This window comes from Engraulis encrasicolus, chromosome 6 (genome assembly GCF_034702125.1).
Source record: "Engraulis encrasicolus isolate BLACKSEA-1 chromosome 6, IST_EnEncr_1.0, whole genome shotgun sequence".
NCBI classification, from domain to species: Eukaryota; Metazoa; Chordata; class Actinopteri; order Clupeiformes; family Engraulidae; genus Engraulis; species Engraulis encrasicolus.
In genome coordinates, this window is record NC_085862.1 from 24,798,929 (window position 1) to 24,821,428 (window position 22,500).

At 42.7% G+C, this 22,500-nt stretch overlaps 1 protein-coding gene across 1 annotated transcript in view; it reads left to right on the plus strand.

The window, feature by feature from the left end:
- The window catches only part of rabggta (Rab geranylgeranyltransferase subunit alpha), a 25,566-nt gene extending 12,493 nt beyond the window's left edge, over positions 1–13,073 (plus strand). The window contains exons 10-17 of the mRNA XM_063201005.1: positions 2,570–2,675; positions 3,188–3,239; positions 5,021–5,109; positions 7,103–7,191; positions 8,087–8,203; positions 8,544–8,657; positions 10,018–10,105; positions 11,948–13,073. Of these exons, the coding sequence (XP_063057075.1) occupies positions 2,570–2,675; positions 3,188–3,239; positions 5,021–5,109; positions 7,103–7,191; positions 8,087–8,203; positions 8,544–8,657; positions 10,018–10,105; positions 11,948–12,096 (804 nt within the window). The 3' untranslated portion in view covers positions 12,097–13,073. The remainder of the gene's footprint in view (positions 1–2,569; positions 2,676–3,187; positions 3,240–5,020; positions 5,110–7,102; positions 7,192–8,086; positions 8,204–8,543; positions 8,658–10,017; positions 10,106–11,947) is intronic.
- Positions 13,074–22,500: the final 9,427 nt, after the last annotated feature.

Below are 22,500 nucleotides of genomic sequence, written 5' to 3' on the forward strand. Positions count from 1 at the left end.
TGAAAGACCCAGTGACGACCCATCTTCAGCTTTTTGGCAGAGGGCAACAGATTTTGATTAAAAATGTCCTGGTATTTCAAAGCATTCATGATGCCATGCACCCTAACAAGCTTCCCAGGGCCTTTGGAAGCGAAACAGCCCCACAGCATCACTGACCCACCCCCATACTTCACAGTGGGTATGAGGTGCTTTTCAGCATGTGCATCTTTCGTGGCACGCCAGACCCACTTAGAGTGTTTGTTGCCAAAAAGCTCAATCTTGGTCTCATCTGACCAAAGCACACGGTCCCAGTTGAAGCCCCAATACCGCTGGGCGAACTCCAGACGTTTGCGTTCATGATTGTGGGTGAGGAAAGGTTTTCTCCGTGCATGCCTCCCAAACAGCTTGTTGGCGTGTAGACAGCGCCTGATGGTTGATTTGGAGACTTTGTGACCCCAGGATGCTACCATTTGTTGTAATTCTGTAACAGTGAGCTTTGGAGATATTTTGATTTCTCTTACCATCCTCCTCACTGTGCGTGGTGGCAAAATAAACTTGGGTCCTCGTCCAGGCTTGTTTACCACTGTTCCAGTTGTTTTGAACTTCTTAATTATTCCTCTCACAGTAGATATGGGCAGCTGCAGTTGAGTGGCAATCTTCTTGTAGCCTCTGCCTGACCTGTGAAGGTCGACGCACATCTGCCTCACTTGTATGCTGTGTTCCTTTGTCTTTCCCATGTTTAAGAGTGGATAAGAGAAATGGCCTCGGTGTCACGTCATATTTATACCCCAGGGAAACAGGAAGTGATGAATTACTAATTAAATGTTCCTACATACTCTGGTAAACTTTGTAAACTACTGTAGAAATGACAGAAATGCTTCAATTATATTTATTTCCTGGGAATTGTTAAGGGTGCCAATAATTGTGGAACAGGTGATTTAATGAAAAATAATTATTTTTTAGTCAGGGATTTTTTTTATTTTCCTACAATTCATTTGAGTTGAAGGCTACATTTTCCTAAAATTTTCAGTGTGACAGTATTCTTCTGCAATAAACACTGAATTTATTTTAAGGCTTTTAACACATCTCAACCAGGGGTGCCAATAATTATGGAGGGCACTGTACATGACTGTGCAACGTCTTAGTTTCCCTTGATAGTATATCTGTTAACACTGCCTCACACTGTTAAAACTACCTCTCACAGCGTCAATGACCTCGTCTGTTAACACTTTAGAATAGCAGTCTCTAAAAAGCTATATAAACACTTTGTAAATACTGAGCTAATGATCAGCAGAACATTTACAAATGTTTGTAAATTTAGTAAGAAATCCTACATGAGTACAGCAGACAAAGCACAGCCGCGGCAGCACTGAAAGTTTGTCCTCCAAAAAGCAAAAAAGATTAAACCACTGTACATAGAATTGTCTGGCTGGCAAACACACATAAATGTCATCCAGAAGGAGCTAATTCCCACTCTGCTGTGCATCCATAGTCTGCTTCTTACTCATTTACACATTTTTGTATATGTTAAGTTTATACTTAGTTCATTAATGAATGTTTAAAAAAGAGTTAATAAAGCTTTTTAAGGGGCTCTTATTAAGTGTTACCCTTTGTCACAAGCCCTTTCCTACCTTTGTGTACATTGGCTGTTAACAAACAGCTACCATTTCATTGTGTATTTTCGCTCACGCTCTCCGCAGTGAAAGTCACTCTGGACATTTCTCCTTCTGTCCTTCTTCCCATTTCGTCTCTTGTAGCTGTTTCTGCCCTGTACTGTACTGTAGTGTACTGTAGTGCGGTCCAAACCCAGAGTGCTGTTGAGGGTCAGTGCCAGCATTTCTCCTCTGCAGTCTAGTCTGCACAGAGCCAGTTTGGAAGTAATTAGCTAAATAAATCATTGCTTCAGGAGAGGCGTGAAGTGGTAGCACATGCCTTTGTGGGAAAGGCCCTAGTGCTGTTTCTTGAGAGCTAAGCATTTTTATTATACTTCAAGCCGTTCCCTGTTTTTTGTTGTTTGCTTAATTAAATTGTGTATAATTTTAGTAAAGTCAGGGGAAAGAAAACTATTCTTCAAAGGCCTCTTTTACATATCAAGAGGAGCTTAGAAACTATGCTGGCATAACATTAGTGGTAGCAGTTTTTACATCTCATGAGGCACAGTATTGAACAGTACACACCAACGTTCTCTCTTTCTCTCTCTGTCTCTCACTCGCTCACTCACTCACTCGCTCGCTCGCTCACTCACTCACTCACTCACTCACTCACTCACTCACTCACTCACTCACTCACTCACTCACTCACTCACTCACTCACTCACTCACTCACAAGGCACAGCATTGTATAGTACACCCCAACATCTCTCTCCCTCTCTCTCTCTCACACACACACACAACTTTTATACACACACGCACCGTACATAATGATTGGTGTTCCATTACATAATTCACATTACAGTAAGGTGAGATCACCTATGCCTTTTGTGAGGTGTTTGCATATTTTACTCACTCACTCACACACACACACGTACACACACGCACATGCACACGCACACGTGCATATACTTGGCATGTGTCCTTAACTGAGTGACCAGATATGTGAGCTTCCTCCAGGCTCCATCAGTGACCTCAACAATGAGCACAACCTCACCATCATCTGGACCGAGAAGCACACACAAAGAGAGTGTGCCCTCTACACAGGTCAGCCGTGTGTGTGTGTGTGTATGTGTGTGTGTGTGTCTGCATGTGTGTGTGTGTGTCTGCATGTGTGTGTGTGTGTCTGCATGTGTGTGTGTGTGTGTGTGTGTGTGTGTGTCTGCATGTTTGTGTGTGTGTGTGTGTGTGTGTGTGTCTGCATGTTTGTGTGTCTACGTGTGCATTAGGCGCAGGTTAATGTCAGTATGCACGTTTTGTTTATGTATTTTGTACTCTGTAAACAGGTTTTAGAAGTGACTTTTTATAAAAGCATCTGCTAAATGTTTGTTAATCGTTGTGCTTGCAGCATGACTGTGAGCCCTCTACGTAAGTGTGAACGCTTGCATGCAACGCGTGTGTACAGTACGTTTAAGCATCGATGCACAAACCAATCTATATTTAGCCACTGCACCTGGCGCTAGAAGCCTGTGTGTGTGCATTTTATTTTGTGTTGACTGTGTCTTCCTGTCTGTGACTGATGACTGTGCTGACTGCTGACTGCTGTCTTGGGTCCCCAGGGCGAGCGGAGAGCTGGTGCAGGGACTCTGCCACAGACCAGGAGCTTTTCAGGTAGTGCGTGCGTGCGTGCGTGCGTGCGTGCGCGCCTCTGTGTGCGTGCATGCATGTGTGGGCCTGCGTATTGTCACCTAATTCTCATTACCTCCGCCAAGGAGGTAAGGTTTTCGGTCACGTTGGTTTGTCCGTCTGTCTGTCAGCAGCATAACTCAAAAAACAATCATCGGATTTCGATGAAACTTTGTGGGTTCGTTCATAATGACCCAAGGTACAAGTGATTCTATTCTGGTGGTGATCCGGATCACAAACCGGAACCAGGACTTTTTTAAAGATTCTGTCTGCAGGATAACTAAAAAATGAATCAACTGATTTGGACGAAACTTTGTGGAGTTGTTAGTAATGACCCAAGGAATAAGTGATTAAATTCTGGTGGTGATCTGGATCTCAAACCGGAACCAGGACTTTTCAAAAGATTCTTATCTAGACGCCCCCTAGTGACCAGAAATTGAATTGCGAGGACTCCAGAAAAACAAGGCAGAAAGACTTAGGGTGTAACATAGTCAAATGCATCAAGCAGCTTCCTTGGCGGAGGTCTTCGCTCTCTGAGCACTTCTAGTTGAAAGGAATGTATATATATGTTGGGTATGGAAAAGGTATATGTAAGATAATGATTGTAATATGCGTAAGACATGTGCATGTTGTCGGTGTGCTTAGGGTATAAACTCACCTTCATTCAACCATAGAAAACAGTGGCGTGTAAGTTCATGTCAATGCCATGGGATTTAACTCCTACCTGCTTCCAATGCATTGAGTCAAAGGTCTCTGATGAAGAAAAAAAGGCCCATTGGGTTGGAGCTCAGCTATCCTTAGCATCACACCCACCTGGACCCCCTCTTTCACAGTAGTACCAGTACTAGGCGGGGTCACGATAACCGATATATATAAAAAGTGCTGACGATAATAAGTGCCGCTTGAAATTCACTGCGAAATTCACTGCGGACACCATGAACCTGTCCGACCATAGAATTCATATGAGAATTCAAGTCTGCTGATACTGCCACGGAGGCACACTTGGTCTCCTAACACCTTATGTCAAAGCTGTAAAAAATGTGAATTGCTAAACCAATTCCAGGGTGTCCGCGGGGTTGTAAAAAGTATTAAAAGTTGATAAATTCAAAAGGCAAAATTTAATGGCCTTAAAAGTTGTAAATTTGCTTAAAAGGTATTATTTTTGAAAAATGAGCCATTATTTTTTCTTAGTTGAAGCATTGTGATTAAAAATTAAGAAGTTAGGTGAGACTTTTAGCCCAAAAGGTGTTGTTTTGACTCCCGACCCGCCTGTTTGGTGGGTGGAGTAATTAACCAGTGCTCTCCCTCATTCTCCTCCATGACTGAGATACCCGGAGCATGGTACCGTCCCGCCACACTGCTTCCTTTCGGGCGTCTTTTTGCAAAAAAATGTCTTGTTAAGACTCGCAATGAAGTGCCGTGATGGTTGTAAAAATGATCTAAAGGTAGTGAAAAAAGGTATTAAATGGTAGTAAATTTGACTTCAAATTGGTGTATATACCCTGAATTCATTTCTACAATGCTTTCTAAATATATTCAACACACCTTTTCTAAATTATTGCGATAATACAGAAAACCATGATAATTTTGGTCACAATAATCATGAGGTAACATTTTCATACCGTGACACCCCTAAAACGTAAGTAGAGAAATCTACAATAGAGCAATTGTGAACCAATTGAACCATAAGATGTGGTGGTATACGTAATTATTAATCCATTAGACTGTCCTGTCTTTCCTTCACCACCCTACTCACCGCCCCCCAGGAGTGAGCTGTCTGTGGAGAAGACGTCAGTGCTGCAGTCGGAGCTACAGTCCTGTAACCAGCTGCTGGAGCTGGAGCCAGAGAACAAATGTGAGTCTGAATAGTCTCTGGTTTCCGATGCACTGGTGGACTGTATGTCTTTGCATTTGGGCTTTGAGTCAACCTCATAGTTGTGATACTGCACTATATAAATACAGGTTGTATTGTATTGTATCATATTGTATTCTCTCCTCCCCTTCATATCTGCCATCATCCACTCCTCACTCTCCACTGGCACTGTACCCTCTCTGTTCAAAGTTGCTGCTGTCACCCCTATACTAAAAAAAACCTGGCTCTGATCCCTCTGACTACAACAACCTCCGCCCAATCTCCAACCTTCCGTTCATCTCCAAAATTCTAGAAAAAATTGTAGCTTCTCAACTCCATTCCCATCTAACTCTTAACTCCCTCTATGAGCACTTCCAGTCTGGTTTTCGCCCCCGACATAGCACAGAAACAGCCCTAGTTAAAATCACTAATGACCTGCTCATGGCTGCTGACTCTGGCCTACTCTCTATTGTCATTCTCCTTGACCTCAGTGCAGCCTTTGACACCATCTCGCATTCCATCCTTCTCCACAGACTCTCCTCAATTGGCATAAGTAACACACCCCTTGACTGGTTCCATTCTTATCTCTCTGGCCGTTCTCAATTTATTCAAATGAAGTCTTTTAAATCCAAGCCCTCCCCTGTCACCTCTGGTGTGCCTCAAGGTTCTGTTCTGGGGCCCCTCCTCTTCATCACCTACCTCCTTCCCCTTGGTAATATCTTCCGCAAATTCAATATTAATTTCCATTGCTATGCTGATGACACCCAGCTCTATTTATCTGGCAAACCCTCTGACACTCTCCCTCCCCCCTCCCTCACCACCTGTCTTTCTGAAATCAAATCCTGGTTCACCTCAAATTTTTTGAAACTGAATTCGAACAAAACTGAAGTCCTACTTATAGGCACCAAATCCACCTTATCCAAAGCAAATAGTTTCTCCTTCTCAATTGATAGCTCTCCTGTCTCCCCCTCCCCTCAAGTTAAGAGTTTGGGTGTCATGCTTGATGGCTCTCTATCCTTCCTCTCCCACATTAATAACATCACACGGTCTGCCTATTTCCACCTACGCAACATTAACCGTCTCCGCCCCTCTCTCACCTCCCATTCTACCTCCATCCTTATACACAGTCTTGTCACCTCTCGCATTGATTATTGTAATTCTCTCCTCTTTGGTCTCCCTCAAAAATCTCTCCACAAGCTCCAACTGGTCCAGAACTCAGCTGCCCGCATCATAACCAAAACCCCTTCCTGTCACCATATTACCCCTGCACTCCAACATCTCCACTGGCTCCCTATCAAATTTAGAATTCACTTTAAAATACTTCTCCACACCTTCAAGGCTATCTACAATCTTGCCCCTCCTTATCTATCTAATCTTATTCATATTGCTATTCCCTCCCGCCCCCTCCGTTCCTCTTCCTCCATTCTCCTCTCTGTCCCTTCTGCCCGTCTCAGCACCATGGGGAACAGAGCTTTCAGTTGCTCTGCTCCTCAGCTGTGGAATGCGCTTCCCCCTGACATCCGCAACATTGAGTCTTTACCCCTGTTCAAATCAAGACTTAAAACTCATCTATTTCAATTAGCCTATTCTTTATGATTCTTTAACTGTATTTTGTTTTATTTTATTTTTATTTATTTTCTATATATTTATGTTTTGTTTACAATCTGTTTATCTGTCTTGTTTTATTTTGCCTCTCTCTGTACAGTGTCCTTGAGTTTTTTGAAAGGCGCTTTTAAATAAAATGAATTATTATTATTATTATTATTATATAGGGAGAGCAAGAGACTGTGTACCTGTGTGTGAGAGAGGGAGTCTACATTTGTGTCTGTCTGGGGATGGGAATTTTAGTGGGAAGGGGATTAATTATGGTGGTGCTAAATTGTAAATAAAACACATAGAAATTTAAAATATTTATAATAATGATTTAAAAGAATTTTCATCTATGTGCTATGTCCTCTCTATGCAATCCTCAACCTCTTCTCTATTTTGTGTGCAGGGTGCCTTCTGACAATCGTGCTGCTGATGCGAGCACTGGATCCCCTGGGCTACGAGAAGGAGACACTCAACCACTTCCAGAAACTCAAGGTGACAAAGACTCACAGGCACACACACACACACACACACACACACACACACACACACACACACACACACACACACACACACACACACACACACACACACACACACACACACACACACACACACAGGGAGATAAACTGGCTGACGTGACGGTGAGACAGACACGTGTGTGCATTCCCCGACAGCAGACGCCAGTGTAACTGTATAGCGGACTTATCTCTCTCTCATCTCGTTGTCTGCATTGTTGCTTGACCACACCCAATTTCACCCTTAAAACATTTTTGAATATTTTACTTAAACTTCAGCCGGCAGGTACATAGGAGATGGCGCATGGGTCACAGACTATTTAAAAAAAAACTCCCTCTAGGACTGAAACATCATGTATTAAATAAAACAATGAAATGGTCAGTGTCCGAGAAGTGATTTCGCATAGTTGTTAAAACCTGGTCAACAGACATACATTATGCAGCATGCAACACCCCAACAAGCAAACCAACTGATGACCTAAAGTGCAAAAAAAAAAGTTTTTTTTTTTATTTTTTTAAAGTAACTATTTTGATATGGCTATTTCATATAGCTGTTATAAAATTTAAATCTGTTATAACTGTATATTTTCGCTTTTTTCACTAAGGTGCTGTTTAAACGTATCCGGATATTTTTAAATGTGGATATTTTTTCATCTTTTAACGTGTCAACAAAACATGTAGATAAAAAATACAAACTCCAGTGTAACAGGTGCATTTTAGCCCCCTATATGGGATATTTATAAATCAGCTTATTTTTGATGAGCTGATTTTAAAACTCTGTTAACGTGTAAACAGAAGACCAAAACCGATGCGTTTTCAAAAAGATTCATATACATGTACAGCCTCTAACTCTAATCCCTCTCCCCTGCCAGGAGGTGGACTCCATGCGCACTAACTACTACAGTGACCTGTGCAGCAAGTTTATGATCGAGAACACCATCCTCAAGATGGAGTACGCCGAGGTCCGCGTCTTCAGCATCTCAGACAAGGTGTGTGTGTGTGGCAATCAGTGTGAGAACTGTCTCACTCCATGGCTGAAGTGCCCTTGAGCAAGGCGCCTAGCCCCACATTGCTCCAGGGACTGTAACCAATACCCTGTAAACTCTTTAAACCATGTTGTAATGTAATGTAATGTCTGTGTGTCAACTCCTGTGTTTACTGTGTGCACCTATGTTAACGTTCATGCACCATCATTAGCATCAGCACATCAAATAATGACAACTCTGACATCAAATAAAATTCAAATTTTTGCAATCTTGGCGTAAACATAGGATATATTAATCTCCAGGTTTTACTAATCCTTATTCCCCTTCCTTATGCCCACTACAGAACCTCACCACCCTGTGTCACCTGGACCAGCTGCTATTGGTCACTCACATGAACCTCTGCACCAATCAGCTCTCTCGAATCCCACCACACTTCTCAATGCTGCAGTGCTTAGAGGTAAGCAGTTGGATTTAAAGGTCCAATCCATCATGATTTCCTTGTATTGAATTCATACTCACACAGTCCACACTCCCTAACCATGCTGGGGCAGATTTCGTTATAGGACTGGGTGTTTAAGTCCTTCCATGTTTATGCTAGGTGACGATGGAGTGGGATTTGACATTGATGACCATGTGGCGTCAGCAGTGTGAATATACTGGTCGTTAAAGGGTGATTTATACTGGTCATAAAAGGGTGATTTATAGGGATGCATCGATACCACTTTTTTGAAAACCGATACAAGTACGAGTACATTAATGTGTGTACTTGCCGATACCGAGTACCGATACCGATACCTTTTACCACTAAAATACGATGAAAATAAATGCACGGCCTTGTTTTTTTCCACCTGTGATATTTTTATTGTCCATTTCCATGTAGATTTAAATGTTAGTAAATGTATGAGGTGGCACTTTTTTCCATGCTGATTTCAAGTCCACAGAACATGACAAGATTTTGCATTGTTTTGAGTAATAGTAGTACTCATAGCTGGTATCTGCAAGTGCTTGACGAGTACGAGTACGAGTATAATGAGCAGTATCGGGAGCCGATACCGATACCAGTATCGGTATCGGTGCATCCCTAGTGATTTATCCATGCTAGAGTTGGACACAAGGAAATGCACACTACTACGGGAGCAAAGGGACCAAGGGCTGTTTCCTGTCCTCCCTGGTTCTTGTGGCCCTGTGATAACGTCACAAGACGTCATTGACAACAGATGTTTAATTCAATATCTTGCAGAAGCACAATTTAAAGGGTGTTTTATCATTTGCAAATGGCCTTTTGAATAGGGAAAAGTCCCCCAAAAGTTTTTTGTGCCTCGGCTGACAGTGGGGAAGAGCTATTGTTTTCTCCACAGAGGTAGGGCGTCAACGAAATGCAAGGCCACTAGCACAGGTCGAGGACAGGAGTTTGGATAATGAAATGTACGCACTGTCTCCCTCTGCTGTTCTCAGTCACAGAGGTCAGTTAAGGCAATGAAAAATGTGACTCTATCGCCACCTCTGACAAAAACTGGTATGGCATCCTAATTGTGAAGGATAATTCTGCAATGTAATGCATACGCTTTGGTTAGGAAATGCCAGTAGGATTCTTTCCTCACACTCATTTGATATACATGGTTGAGTTTTACATGTAGTACACTTCAAAAATGACACATCACACATGGTCCCTTTATGACATGCTGATTTCTTGGCTTCCGCAATGACATCCCCTCTTTCATGTAATCGTAAAAGAATGCCTGTGCCTTTGTCTTATCTCCCCTTATGTCTCCTCTTCATGTTCCTCACGCCACACGGTGTATGTTGTGTCCTGCCAGGTGCTTGAGGTGAATGACAATGTGCTGGAGAGCCTGGAGGGTCTCCACAGTCTGCCCAAGCTGGAGGAGTTGTCCCTGAAGAACAACAGTATCCTTTCAGCATACCCAGGACACCCATGGAAGCTCTGAAGTACCAGTAAACAGACAGAGCAGGGGGTATGGTAAATTGATAAACCAGGTTTAGTTAACCTACATGACGTGGTAAACCTGCTAATAGATATACCTGCAGTCAAGAACATGAGGACTCCAGGCCCTTCTATTAGATGATTTACCTCTACTACAGGGTTAACTTAAAGGGGTATGCCACTATTTTGGGGATTAATACCGTTAAAATCGTTGGCTGGGGTTTATAAAGCTGGTAAAGTGTCTTATTTTTCATGTTAAGAGCTGTCTTGCTTTAAGACAAGTCAAAAGAGGGAGTATGTCGCTAAGCTAGTGAAAGTCAATGGGTGCATCCCAATATGTGTCCTTGCCTCCTCCACTTGTGCTTGTCTCCTCGTCCCGCCTCCTGGCCCCTCCTCCGTGGAGAAAACGATTAAGTTTCCCAGCTGTCAGCCTCGCCACAACAACTTTTGAGGGACTGTTTTTCATTCACCATCCCAATTGCAAATGAGAAAAAGAGTTTACAATTGAGCTTTTGCAAGATATTGGAATATAATGCTGTTGTCAGTGATGTCATCATGACGAGAAGCAAGTGGAGGAGGCAAGTGGAGGAGGCAAGTGGAGGAGGCAAGGTCACATATTGGGATGCACCCAATGGATCACTGTAGTAGCATGTAGCATGCTACACGGATCCATTGACTTTCACTAGCTTAGCGACATGCTCCCTCTTTTAACTTGTCTTAAAGCAAGACAACAGCTTACATGAAAAATAAGACACTTTACCACCTTTATAAACCCTGGCCAACGATTTTTAACTGTATTAAGCTCCAAAATAGTGGCATACCCCTTTAACCTGGTTTACTAATGAATCTGCTTCTTAGTGTACACCCCTGGTACATCATCATCATGTTTATTACATGGTCAGTGTATTTATGTTACTACTTCTTTTCTTTGATTGCATGCTACAGTTATTAGTTGTAAAAGAGATTCCGTTTTCAAAGAAATAAAAGCTTCAAGGTCAATAAAGACAGTCTAGATGAACTTTATGAAATTTGATCTTAGTTCCTGGCATTTAACTGTGCAGGGTAGAGTTGATTAGTGGTGTTGGTTCATGTTTAAATGGTTGCCTCTGACTTGGTTAAAGAGAGAGACAGGTCTGTTGACCCATTTAAGCCTGATGCTGCGTGTATGCAGGCGCCTAATATTTTACTTGATATTTTACTTTTTATTAGAAATGTAGGTATGTTGGAGCTGAATGAACACATGCTAATGCAATTTGAGGGTCCTAGTTTTTAATTTTTTATTTCATGTGTTTATGTGCTTCGGAGGCTGAGATATTTAGGTTTTAATAGGCAGAGGGCACCTTTTCCCAAAAAGGGCTTAGGCATTCAGCAGGCGTTTTTTGCAGGTGCCTTAGGCTAAAATGGGTTAAATGAAAGCGTGAAAGCGTGAAAATGTGTGTGTGTGTGAGAGAGAGGTCTGTTCATCTGTGTTGCCAATGGTCGGCAGCCCACCCACCAGCCCACTCTACTCTGTGCTAAAGTAATGACACATCTGCTGCAGCCAGGCACCCTCTTAACTCAAGTGGCAGTGGTGTTAACGTGGAAGGGACATGGTATCAACTTTGAGCGTATGCCAATCGTTTTGCACACACTCACACACACACACACTCTCTCTCTCACTCTCACTCTCTCTCTCTCTCTCACTCTCACTCTCACTCTCTCTCTCTCTCTCTCTCTCTCTCTCTCTCTCTCTCTCTCTCTCTCTCTCTCTCTCTCTCTCTCTCTCTCTCTCTCTGCCGTTATCATCCTTGACGCCCGTCTCCCAGAAATCTCCTCGTTGTCCCAGCTCCGGCCGCTGGCCTCCTGCACTAAGCTGAGTCACCTGGACCTGCGCGGGAACCCCGTCACCCAGACGGAAAACATCGCCGCAGAGCTCGCCCAGCTCCTGCCCTCTGTCACCGACCTCATGCTCTGATGATGACCCCCATCCTTCCCTCTACACACACACACACACACACACACACTACTCACCAAACCAAACCAAATCACATCACTCCAACCTGACACATCCTCTTCTTCTGTGTGTGTGTGAAAGTGTCTGTCTGTGTGTGTGCGCGTGTGTCTGGGTGTGCGCACGTGCGTCTGTGTGTGTGTGTATATGTGTGGCATTTGATAGTGTTCAGCCATTAGTAGAGTGTATGTGTGTCCATGTTCATACACACGGTTATGCAGGCAGGCATGCACACGTGGGCATTTGTGTGTGTTCAGTTCAATTTGCAGTGTTGATTCAGCACGTTAGAGAGTGGAATGTAACACTCGGGCATTAGCACTGCAAAGTCGTGTGTGTGTGCGCCTGTGTGTCTGACTGTGTCTGTGTCTGTGTCTGACTGTGTGTATGTAGTATATTGTCTGTGTGTGTGTGTGTAGTGTGGATCTGTCTGACGATGAACACGTCAGCCAGCCAGCCTTTTTCCAGCTCCAGTCTTCACTGTGAGGGAGCTGCGATGTCGTTACAGGTGTCTGACATCAACCACTATTTATTCACCCTCTCCCTCTCCTCAAGGCACTGTAACTAGAAGTGTTCTGATTTTATACTTGTTTTGTGTATGTGTGAAAGAGGGAGGGATATATGAGTGTGTGTGTCTGTCTGTCTGCACTGGGTGTCTGTTTTTTTTGGGTGCGTAGCTGCTATTAAAAAAATGTTTTGGTTACTCCATTTCTTGGTAATCCAGCACACCTAACTGCATGTTAAAATCTAGTAATAAAGCAGCATTCTTTTATGTGTGTGTGTGTGTGTGTGTGTGTGTGTGTGTGTGTGTGTGTCCGTGCACGTGTGTGAATGTACGCATGTGTGTGCGTGTGTGTGTCTGTACGTACGTGCGCATGTGTGTGTGTATGTGTGTGTGTGTGTGTGTGTGTGCCCCCGTGTCTCTATGCGTGTCATTGTGTGCGTCCGTGCGTGTGTCCTCATCTGCTGCAGTACTAACACCCTGTGCTTCATGTGTAACTGTGTACCAGATACTAAGGTATTAGAAGGGACAGGGCGGTCAGCAGTAGCTACTGTATGTGTTCCTCTGAGGGCTCTACTGTACATGTATGTGTTCCTCTGAGGGCTCTACTGTACATGTATGTGTGATGATGTGGTGATGACATAACTCAAGCACAGGGACCTACGGAGAAGCTGCTTCAGGAGCAAACCAGGCTAAGTTAAGAGGTAAATCATCTAACAGAAGAGCCTGGAGTCCTCATTTTCTTGAGAAAATCCTTCTTAATGAGGATTCCAGGCTCTTCTATTAGATGATTTACCTCTTAACTTCACCTGCTTTACTGCTGGGCCAGCTTCTTGGTATACCCGTCTGGTCAAAACCAGAGCCATGGAAGTATGAGTTGGCCTGATCCCATTGTCCTTGTTCCATTTGTACACAAGGATGGCGGCTCATGGAGCCCTTAACACACAGATCTCCATTGACATAGTTCCAAATTAGTTCTAGGAAGTTAACGTCAAACACAGAAAGTGCAGTAAATGTAAAAAGTGCAGGTGAATATAATTCATTTCAATGTCAACTTATCTTGTTATGCAGTGGTTCTGTGTCTTTAGCGAAAAGAAAGCTGCTGCCTAGAATTATTTGAATCTATGTGAATCATGTCACCAGCTGACTTGCTGTACCCCAGTTGTCACAACTCTGTATTCCATGGCTCTGGACAAGACGATAAATGATTATCCAGATATGCCCATGTAACTTAAATATTCTAGTAGCCTAACAAAGTATTTGATTTGACAAAAATAATATCTTGGTTATTCTTTTTGTGAAGGTGTCTATGTAACAGTGACAGAGGCGTGTTATAAACATGACATGCTGTAATCAATCACAACGTTTATTTCATGCTTGACTGTTATTTAAGTGTTGCATAATTTGTGAAATGATGCTTTGGCATCTCGGGATGCAGACATTGTCAGAAAAAAAACACAAGGATACATTGAAGTTTGAATAATATTCATGGAATTGTCAAGTCTTTGTGCCACCCTTATGTTATGTATTGACACCTTCATATAAAGATGAACCCAAAAAGAGAGTTCTGAACAGCCTTAAGGTCCCCAATGATGGCAAAAGGGGATCTCCGTTACTCCATGAGTGTCATGGCTGTGTGTCATGTGTAGGTTGTCTTGATGCGATGTAGGACTCTCAGGCTGAATCCGAAATCTTCACTCCTTTTCACTAAAAAGTGCACTGTGTAGAGTGGATGCAATTCGCACTCTGCGTGTATGTAGCAAACTATGACGTGAACTAGTGAGTAAAGATTTGGGATGCAGCCTAACTAAAGGTGCTGTCTGTCGACTATCAGCTTTTATGGCGCACAGGAGAGAGGAGCAAAAGAACTGTTTTGTCTCTTAATTTTGCTATTTAATTTAAATGGTTATGCTTTATGGTTAGATCATGTTAAATATCATATTGAATAAAAAATAAAAACACTGAACTGCCTGTAAGTGTTGTCTTCTGATCTTCCTGTTTCTTAGACTGTACTCTAGTGCTTCCCAACCTGTTTTGGCCAGGGACCCCATTTTGACATCTGAAATTTCTGGGGGGGCCCACGACCCTGTACACACCAAAAATGACTGATCTAACTTTTATGTTTCAATTAAACAGATAGATATATTAATGTCTAAGATTGTATATCTACAAGTGTACATATGACTGTATATGTACAAATGTTTATTAGAATGTCATGCAGTTATGTTATATTAAACAAAAACACAAACAGTTAGAAATGTTTATCACTTTCCTTTCTTCATACCAAGACATTTCAGGTGACCCCATGTGGTCCTTCCCGACCCCATGTGTTGAAAAACACTGCTGTACTCTTTGATGTTTCATCCCAAGATAGCATTGCATGGCATTACATGCCATTCGAGTACAATGAATACTATACGTATACAATATCACAGTCTGCTACAGTTGGACATTACTCAAACTGGCAACATTATTACATACTATGAATAGACTAGAACTCTTATCCTGGGCAAATGACAAGGTGCCGCGATGGTGCATAAAGTTGTCAAATAAAGGATATTCACATTTCCCTTTGATATGGTTTAACTAAAACACACATCCCAATTAAGTAGTTGTTTCAAGCTTCAAATAATGTTTCCAAGTCATTTAATCATCTTGTAACTGCGTGAAGGCCACTTCTGAATTCACTATGCTGCCCTCCACAGGCTGTGCACACTTAACAAGTTCAAAGACCTGGACCGTGGCTTTATCTCATTATGTAACCTCCTGTCCTCGCCTTGTGCTTGTGGCCTTTTCCTTTACTGACGCTCTGCTTCTGTGGAGAAAACAGTTAAGTTTCCCTGCCTAGGCACAACAACCTGTGGAACTTTTCCCATTCAACATCCCGGTTGAAAATGAGAAAATAACCTTGGAGAAAATGGTCTGGATTGTGCTTTTTTGAGATGTCGAATAAGACCTCTATTATCAATGACATCTTGCACAGAAGTTAGATACTGAAATGGACCCCCTGTCTCTATCAGTCATTTCCAACCTGTAGGGTGCGTAGAGATGGAAACCGTGTGTTGCTTTAACGCAGCATAAGACAACTGTCCAACCCATGCACACATGCAAAAAAATAAATGTAAGATTCCTTTACAAAATGTGTCATATTTCATGTAAAGCTGCATAACATTGAAATTATATCGACGGCCGGATAAAACTGCCTCAAGGGCTGTAAACCCCTGGGCTGGGGTACTGCAGTGGTTCTCAAACTTTTCCCATCATTCCCCCCTTCAGAGGGTCTGAATGCTTCCGCGCCCCCCCCAAGCAACAGCAGTGCTGATTTTACGATCGCTGCGTAGAATCAAAGGAAAGGACTGGTGAGATTAAACAAAGAGGGACTGCAGCCGAATGTAGATGCGTGTTCATTTCCTATGCTATTCAAATTCATGACAATTAATAATATAATTTTGGCGAGGGCTTTAAACTTATTGACTTATTGGCGAGACAGGAAATAATTTCCTTGGTGGAAAAAAAAAACAAAATCAGATGTCACACGCCCCCCCTGCGATGCCTCCGCGCCCCCCCAAGGGGGCTTACGCTCCACTTTGAGAAACACTGATCTACTGGATGTGTGACACTCCTTTGTTTCCTGCCTGGACCCATTTCCCAGTAGGAGTGTTCTCTACAGGTGCTGCACTGCTGCTCTTCATACAGCTTTTACAATCAGTCATATTGTCACCTGTTATTTTTTTCTTCTCAGTTGCAGTTGTCAGTCAGTAGTTTTGTTCTGTTGTACGTTTTTTTTCTGTGTTGAAGAAAAATTTGACTGATCCCCCAACTAAGAGTCTATGCATGTTCAGACTGATTTGTCCTTGGACAGTGTCCAGTGACATCATCAAACCGTCATGATGTTATTATCTTTAATTTTTCAGCTTTCCGAGGGCTTAAATATAAATTACGTTAATTGAGGTCCACACACATTTCAACCGCCAGCAGTTTGACTTTGACTCAAGTTGTGTCTTGTATTTGGCTGTTATGAAAAGCGAAGTAAGGTGCTCTTGTGATCACCATGGCAGCCATTATGTGTGTGAAGAGCCTATGCCTGCCTGACACTCTGTAGACCTTATGTGATGATGAAGAGGTAGGTGAAAAGTAGGTGTCACGGTCGGATGTCTTCTATTTGAATAAGGTGAATTGGAAAAAAACACACTAAGCTTATTCAACTTTTATCGAACCATGTCCACAGCAGAGCCAGAGGCCTTGAGCCATCAACAGAGCTCATTCCTCTGAAAAAGAATCTGTATTTCAGAGCTGTATGATGACCCAAGATCACTGGAGGTAGATTGATGTTTTCAATAGAATTTGTATGCCAGTACTCATGTTTTATATACTGTGTAGCTTTGTTAGTCAGTATCTATAGTCTTCCCTGTTCACTTGTGGATGTTCAATGTTTGTCTTTGTTTCATTTATTTGTGTAAAAAACAATAAAAAGTGAATTGCGAAAAAAAAGAATTTGTATGCCAGAATCCCCCTGCCCCCATTTCTCCTTTAACAGTGAGAATAGACGACAGCGCCATTGATGTTTTCAATTCAATGTTTGTCTGTGCGTGCGCCCAAGTTCATTTTCCCTCTGAATTTCTCCCTTATCTGCGAGGATGGAATTTGGTGCGTCCCACAGAGGATGTGAGTGCTGGAATGCATTGATCCTCCTGTTTTCGTGTGACAGTGTTTGGGAATGATTACGCATGGGCCTCACCCGGGGTGAAGTGTTTGGTGACTTTGGCACACAGCGCTTCACACACCCTTGGCCGTGGCAGGCGTGTTTTTGACTAGACACACACACACACACACACACACACACACACACACACACACACACACAGCATGTGTACACTATTGATTCCAGATGCTGCCTTAGGTAAGCTAAGATAACCTATGAACGTTTATAGAGAGAGAATGGAGCACATTCCAATCAAACTATGAAACAGTTTTTACAATACGTACACATATATACAGTAGAGGCTATATGCTCGATTATATTATTATTGTTAATAACACTAATGATAGTAAAATAATAATAATAATAATAATAAATGTGGCCTCACACTTCGTTACAGTGACACTAGAATTTTAAAACATGACAGGAACGCACTTCAAAATCATTATGAGAATGTGTGTGTGTGTGTGAGAGAGAGAGAGAGAGAGAGAGAGAGAGAGAGAGAGAGAGAGAGAGAGAGAGAGAGAGAGAGAGAGAGAGAGAGAGAGAGAGAGAGAGAGATACAATGTGCAATGTTCTCTTCAAGGTGCAGTCCTATTCACCATGTATTGTTCATGTCCATGTCCATGTATTGTTCTCCAGACTGCTGTGGTGATTTCAGTTTGAACAGCAGTCCCAGTGTGTGTGTGTGTGTGTGTGTGTGTGTGTGTGTGTGTGTGTGTGTGTGTGTGTACGTGCAGGCCCTCCATATCTGTGAATGGCACCATTGAAGAGATGGGAAAGTGGAATTAAGGTGTGCCCCACTGCACTGATGCAATGCCCAGTGCTGCTCTCTGTTATTGTTTTCATAGAGCTTGTGTAACATTGGAAAGACGAGTCCGATCATGAAATAAGCGTTCAACCATGTAAGCCTTTTGAAGCCAAACCACAAAAGGTTGCATTTCACACCCTGAGCAACCTTGTCTTACGTATTCTGGAAACCGTATAAAACCAGTTTGCATGTACAGCCGCAGGGTACTGTGTACAGTACTGTGTACTGTGTATCACAACTGTAATAAACCGCAATTACACAATTATTTACAGTACCACACATCAAGTTTTGGCTGTTGTTGAAATTTGTACAAATGAACTGTATCATTTTTAAAAGAGCCTCTTGAAATTAATTGGATTTATTAACTGATTTAGGCCTATTAATTGGACTGGGGAATAATGAGTACTTTCAAATCTCTTCGAGACTTGGTCTGACCAAGAGCAGAAAAATTAACATTTCCTAAACCGCATGTTTGACCCGCCTCCCTTGGTATGCTACTGGTTGTTTGTGTCCCGACCAGGGCAGGAATTTCGCGAGGGCCATGGCCCTCGTGCCCTCCCACTTTGGCCTTGTGCCCTTGAAAAAAATATCTGCCATAAGGCCACAGTGGCCTTGATGCCCTATCTGACCCCTAATTGATGAAAATGCATTAAAATGCATGAAATTGCATCTACGAACAGACATTTTCTTGGGGGAGGACCACCAAACCCCAAAATATGTCCTCCTTTTTGCTGGCACGAACATGGCCACATTATCCTTCACATACTTTGGTATTTTGCACTTCATTGGCTCTGAATTAACACCAGCCAGCCTGATGAATACTGCTTACATTTCAATTTCACTGCTAGAAAAAAATATTTTAATTCATGGCCTTGATGCCCTGGCTTTTGGCCTTTATGCCCTTAAAAATTTGACAACTCAAAAGGCCAAGTGGCCTTGCCCCTAAAATGACGAAATTCCAGGCCTGGTCCAGACAAAGAGGGAGGAGTTCCCGATTTTTCTGGAGCTCAGAAACGATATTTGTATTGCTCCTGGCCTGACCAGAAGCATCTCTGATGGTGTTGCGTCACTAGCAGAGCACGACCTGGCTATGTCCACAGTGCAATCTAGTACATTTGGAATCTTGGCATAGTCATGCAATAACTTCTTACAATCCAACATGATCTCCAAAAATTCTGTGCTCCTGGACACGGATGTTAAGGACACAAAATCTGTGTCCAGGAGCACGGATTTTGCCAAAATTCTGTGCGCCTGGACACGGAATTGTTTTCCGTGCTCCTGGACACGGAATTGTTTGAAGTGCTTTCTATAGGCTATTTCCACAGTCTTGTGTTTTCTCAGGATTTTTCTAATTTCAAATATTTTGTCTAAAAAAAAAAACATTTCTTACTGACAGGTTTGGGTAAGGGATTGTTTTGGTCTGGGCACAGCTAGTTTTCTTTCATTCATTACATGAGTTTGATAGCCTAGCAACCAACTGGAAAAGGTATTTCTCAAAAATATGTCTTTAATGACAGGTTAAGGTTAGGGAATGTTTTGGTCAGGGCACAACTTCAATTTTTATAGCGTTGTTTTGTTTAGGATTAGGATTTGGTATGTATTTTCTAATGATAGAGTTAACACAGTGCTGTTGCAATAACCTATAGAAAGCACTTCCGTGTGCCCATCACGGAAAACAATTCCGTGTCCAGGAGCACGGAATTTTGGCAAAATCCGTGCTCCTGGACACGGATTTCGTGTCCTTAACATCCGTGTCCAGGAGCACGGAATTTTTGGAGATCAGGCTGTACAATCACAACAAAGCACATACCGTATTTACACTTATGTACAGTAACACAACAAGAACAGAGTGAATTTAGCCTTCTGTTAAATTTTGTACAGATCTTTCACACCTTTCAAAATGTAGACGTTTAGTTAATTAGTTCTGTGTGTAGGCCTACTATTAGATTCAAAAAATGATTACAATGTCTAATGAATCCTGCTGTTCAAAAATGACTAGCTGTCATTCAGTGCAGTTGAAAAAGAGAAATAGGCCTATTTGATACATTTGGATTTACATAGGCCTACTGTTGGGCTACATTAATACAAACAGAATCTTTTTGTATTTGTGGGTGTGACATGGTTCCAAGAAAATCTAGTAGAGATGTTTAAACAGTCAATTAAGGTTTTGCAACATTGGACAAATTGCTCAACAGAAGGCTGTTGGGTGTGTAGTTTGTCTGTGTGCAGGGTCACGGATGACTTTAAATGATCGTTTTGTTAAAAACGAAAGTTCCAGAGAAGCGTAATGAAATTTGGCATGCCTAATTTACCACCTGCATCCTATTGACTCAACTGTCATTCTCCTGAATTCAGCGCGAAAAGATAGGCACGCCTATTTAACCAGCTGCATCTCATTCTCTGCTCTGCCGTCATTTATTCTCCAGCTCACCTGTCTCCAGTCAGAAATGTTTTCTCGCTCGCTCCCACCACCTTCCCTTTCGCCTCCCTTCTGCCGCTGTTCGATCGATTCATTAGGTGTCTTGCCCTCGCATTTCTCAGGCATGGCAGCACTTCAGCACCACGGCCAGCGATCTGGTCCAATACGCAGCGTAATCCAACTCTCTCAGCTTCTCAAGTGCAGTGGTGCGTGCGGACTCCGTGAAGCACTTTGATGATCAGTCTACCGCCTGGACAGCCACTCTCCTGCGAGAGCGGCACGATCACGATAAGTCAGTACGCCAGCGAGAACGAAGATGTATGCATACCCACTGGTGTAAAGCAAGGACTTCAGGCCCCCCTTCAAGCTACCAAAAATTGGCCCCCGAACAAAAAAAGAGGGCCTAATATCATGCCCGTTTCTTCAAGTCAAGGGCCCATGTGGGCCCCCGCCTCGTGTGGGCCCCCCTGCCTCGCGGGGGTATACTTTACGCCCCTGTGCATACCTGTATGTATAGCATGTATGTATGCATACCTACATGCTTAATCCAAATTTTAGAGAGTGAGCTAATGAAACAGGCCATGGACAAAATCATCTGAAAGGGCTACAAACTCAATACATACAATGTAATGAAGACCCATTTCTGGGCCCACTGTCGCCCTGGGCCCAGGGCAACTGACCCGTTTGTCCGTTGGATTTTATGATGCTATTGGATTTTATGATACTTCTAACAATACCTGTGTTTTTTAATGCACTTTTTAAATGCATTTGTTTTTCACATAAATATCTCTACATTTTATATCTTCCTTATATATTTTGAACTTCTTGGTTCTGTGTCTGTATTGTATGTCAGCTGCTTTTTTCACAAGCTATATTTAGTATGTTACTGCTGAAACACTTTCTCCACTGTAGGATAATATAGGGCATAGGGCATTCTTACTTACTTCCCTTCCCTGCCTATGTGAGTGAGGAGTGGAGCATGCCTGTGAGGTAAGTATCATGAGATGAATAGTGCAGTAGAACACATGTTTAGTAACATCCTCCCTCTCCTTGCTCTCAGGGTGTGTGTGTGTGTGTGTGTGTGTGTGTGTGTGTGTGTGTGTGTGTGTGTGCGTGTGCGTTTGCGTGCGTGCGAGTGTGCGTGCGTGTGTGTGTTCTCGTGTAGGCCTATGTGAACGCCCTGTAAAGCATCTTTGAGTGTGAGTGTGTGTGTCTGTTGAGGACAGCAGTTGTGTCAAAGGTTGGCCAGAATGTAACGTAACCAGTTTAAGTCGTCAGTCATTGTGTCTGGGAGTGCTGAGGGATGCTTCTTTGCTTCTTCATTTCCGTCTTCATGTTGATGTCACTTTCTCTACCGACTTAATACTGTGCATTTCAAGGAAAATTGCATATGAGTTGTGAATTTTGAATGTGACTGTGTTTGTGTGTTTTGTGCTGGTGATGACAGTTTGTGTGTGTGTGTGTGTGTGTGTGTGTGTGTGTGTGTGTGTGTGTGCACGTGCACGTGGTGCTTGCACAGTGTGTGTGTGTGTGTGTGTGTGTGTGTGTGTGTGTGTGTGTGTGTGTGTGTGTGTGTGTGTGTGTGTGTGTGTGTGTGTGTGTGTGTGTGTGTGCAAGCATGTGCATGTTTGTGTTTTGGGGGTAATATAATGGGGACAAATGCTAGACCTAGGCCTACTGTATAGCCTACTCACACTCTTACACACGTTGACGTCTGTGTCTATAGATACAGTGTGAGTTAATATGTGTAGGATTTTCTAATTAACACCAGCTCTCATAAAAGGAGGTTTTATTTTGTTTCCAGGGTCTCTGAAAGGCTTAATAAGCCCCTAAAGCTAAAGCTCTCTCTCCTTTATGAGGAAGGCGTGATAGCCGTCTGGCCCCATTTCATCACCATCATTTGGAAACAGTAGCGGGCGTGTCGGACTGAGATTGCTTCA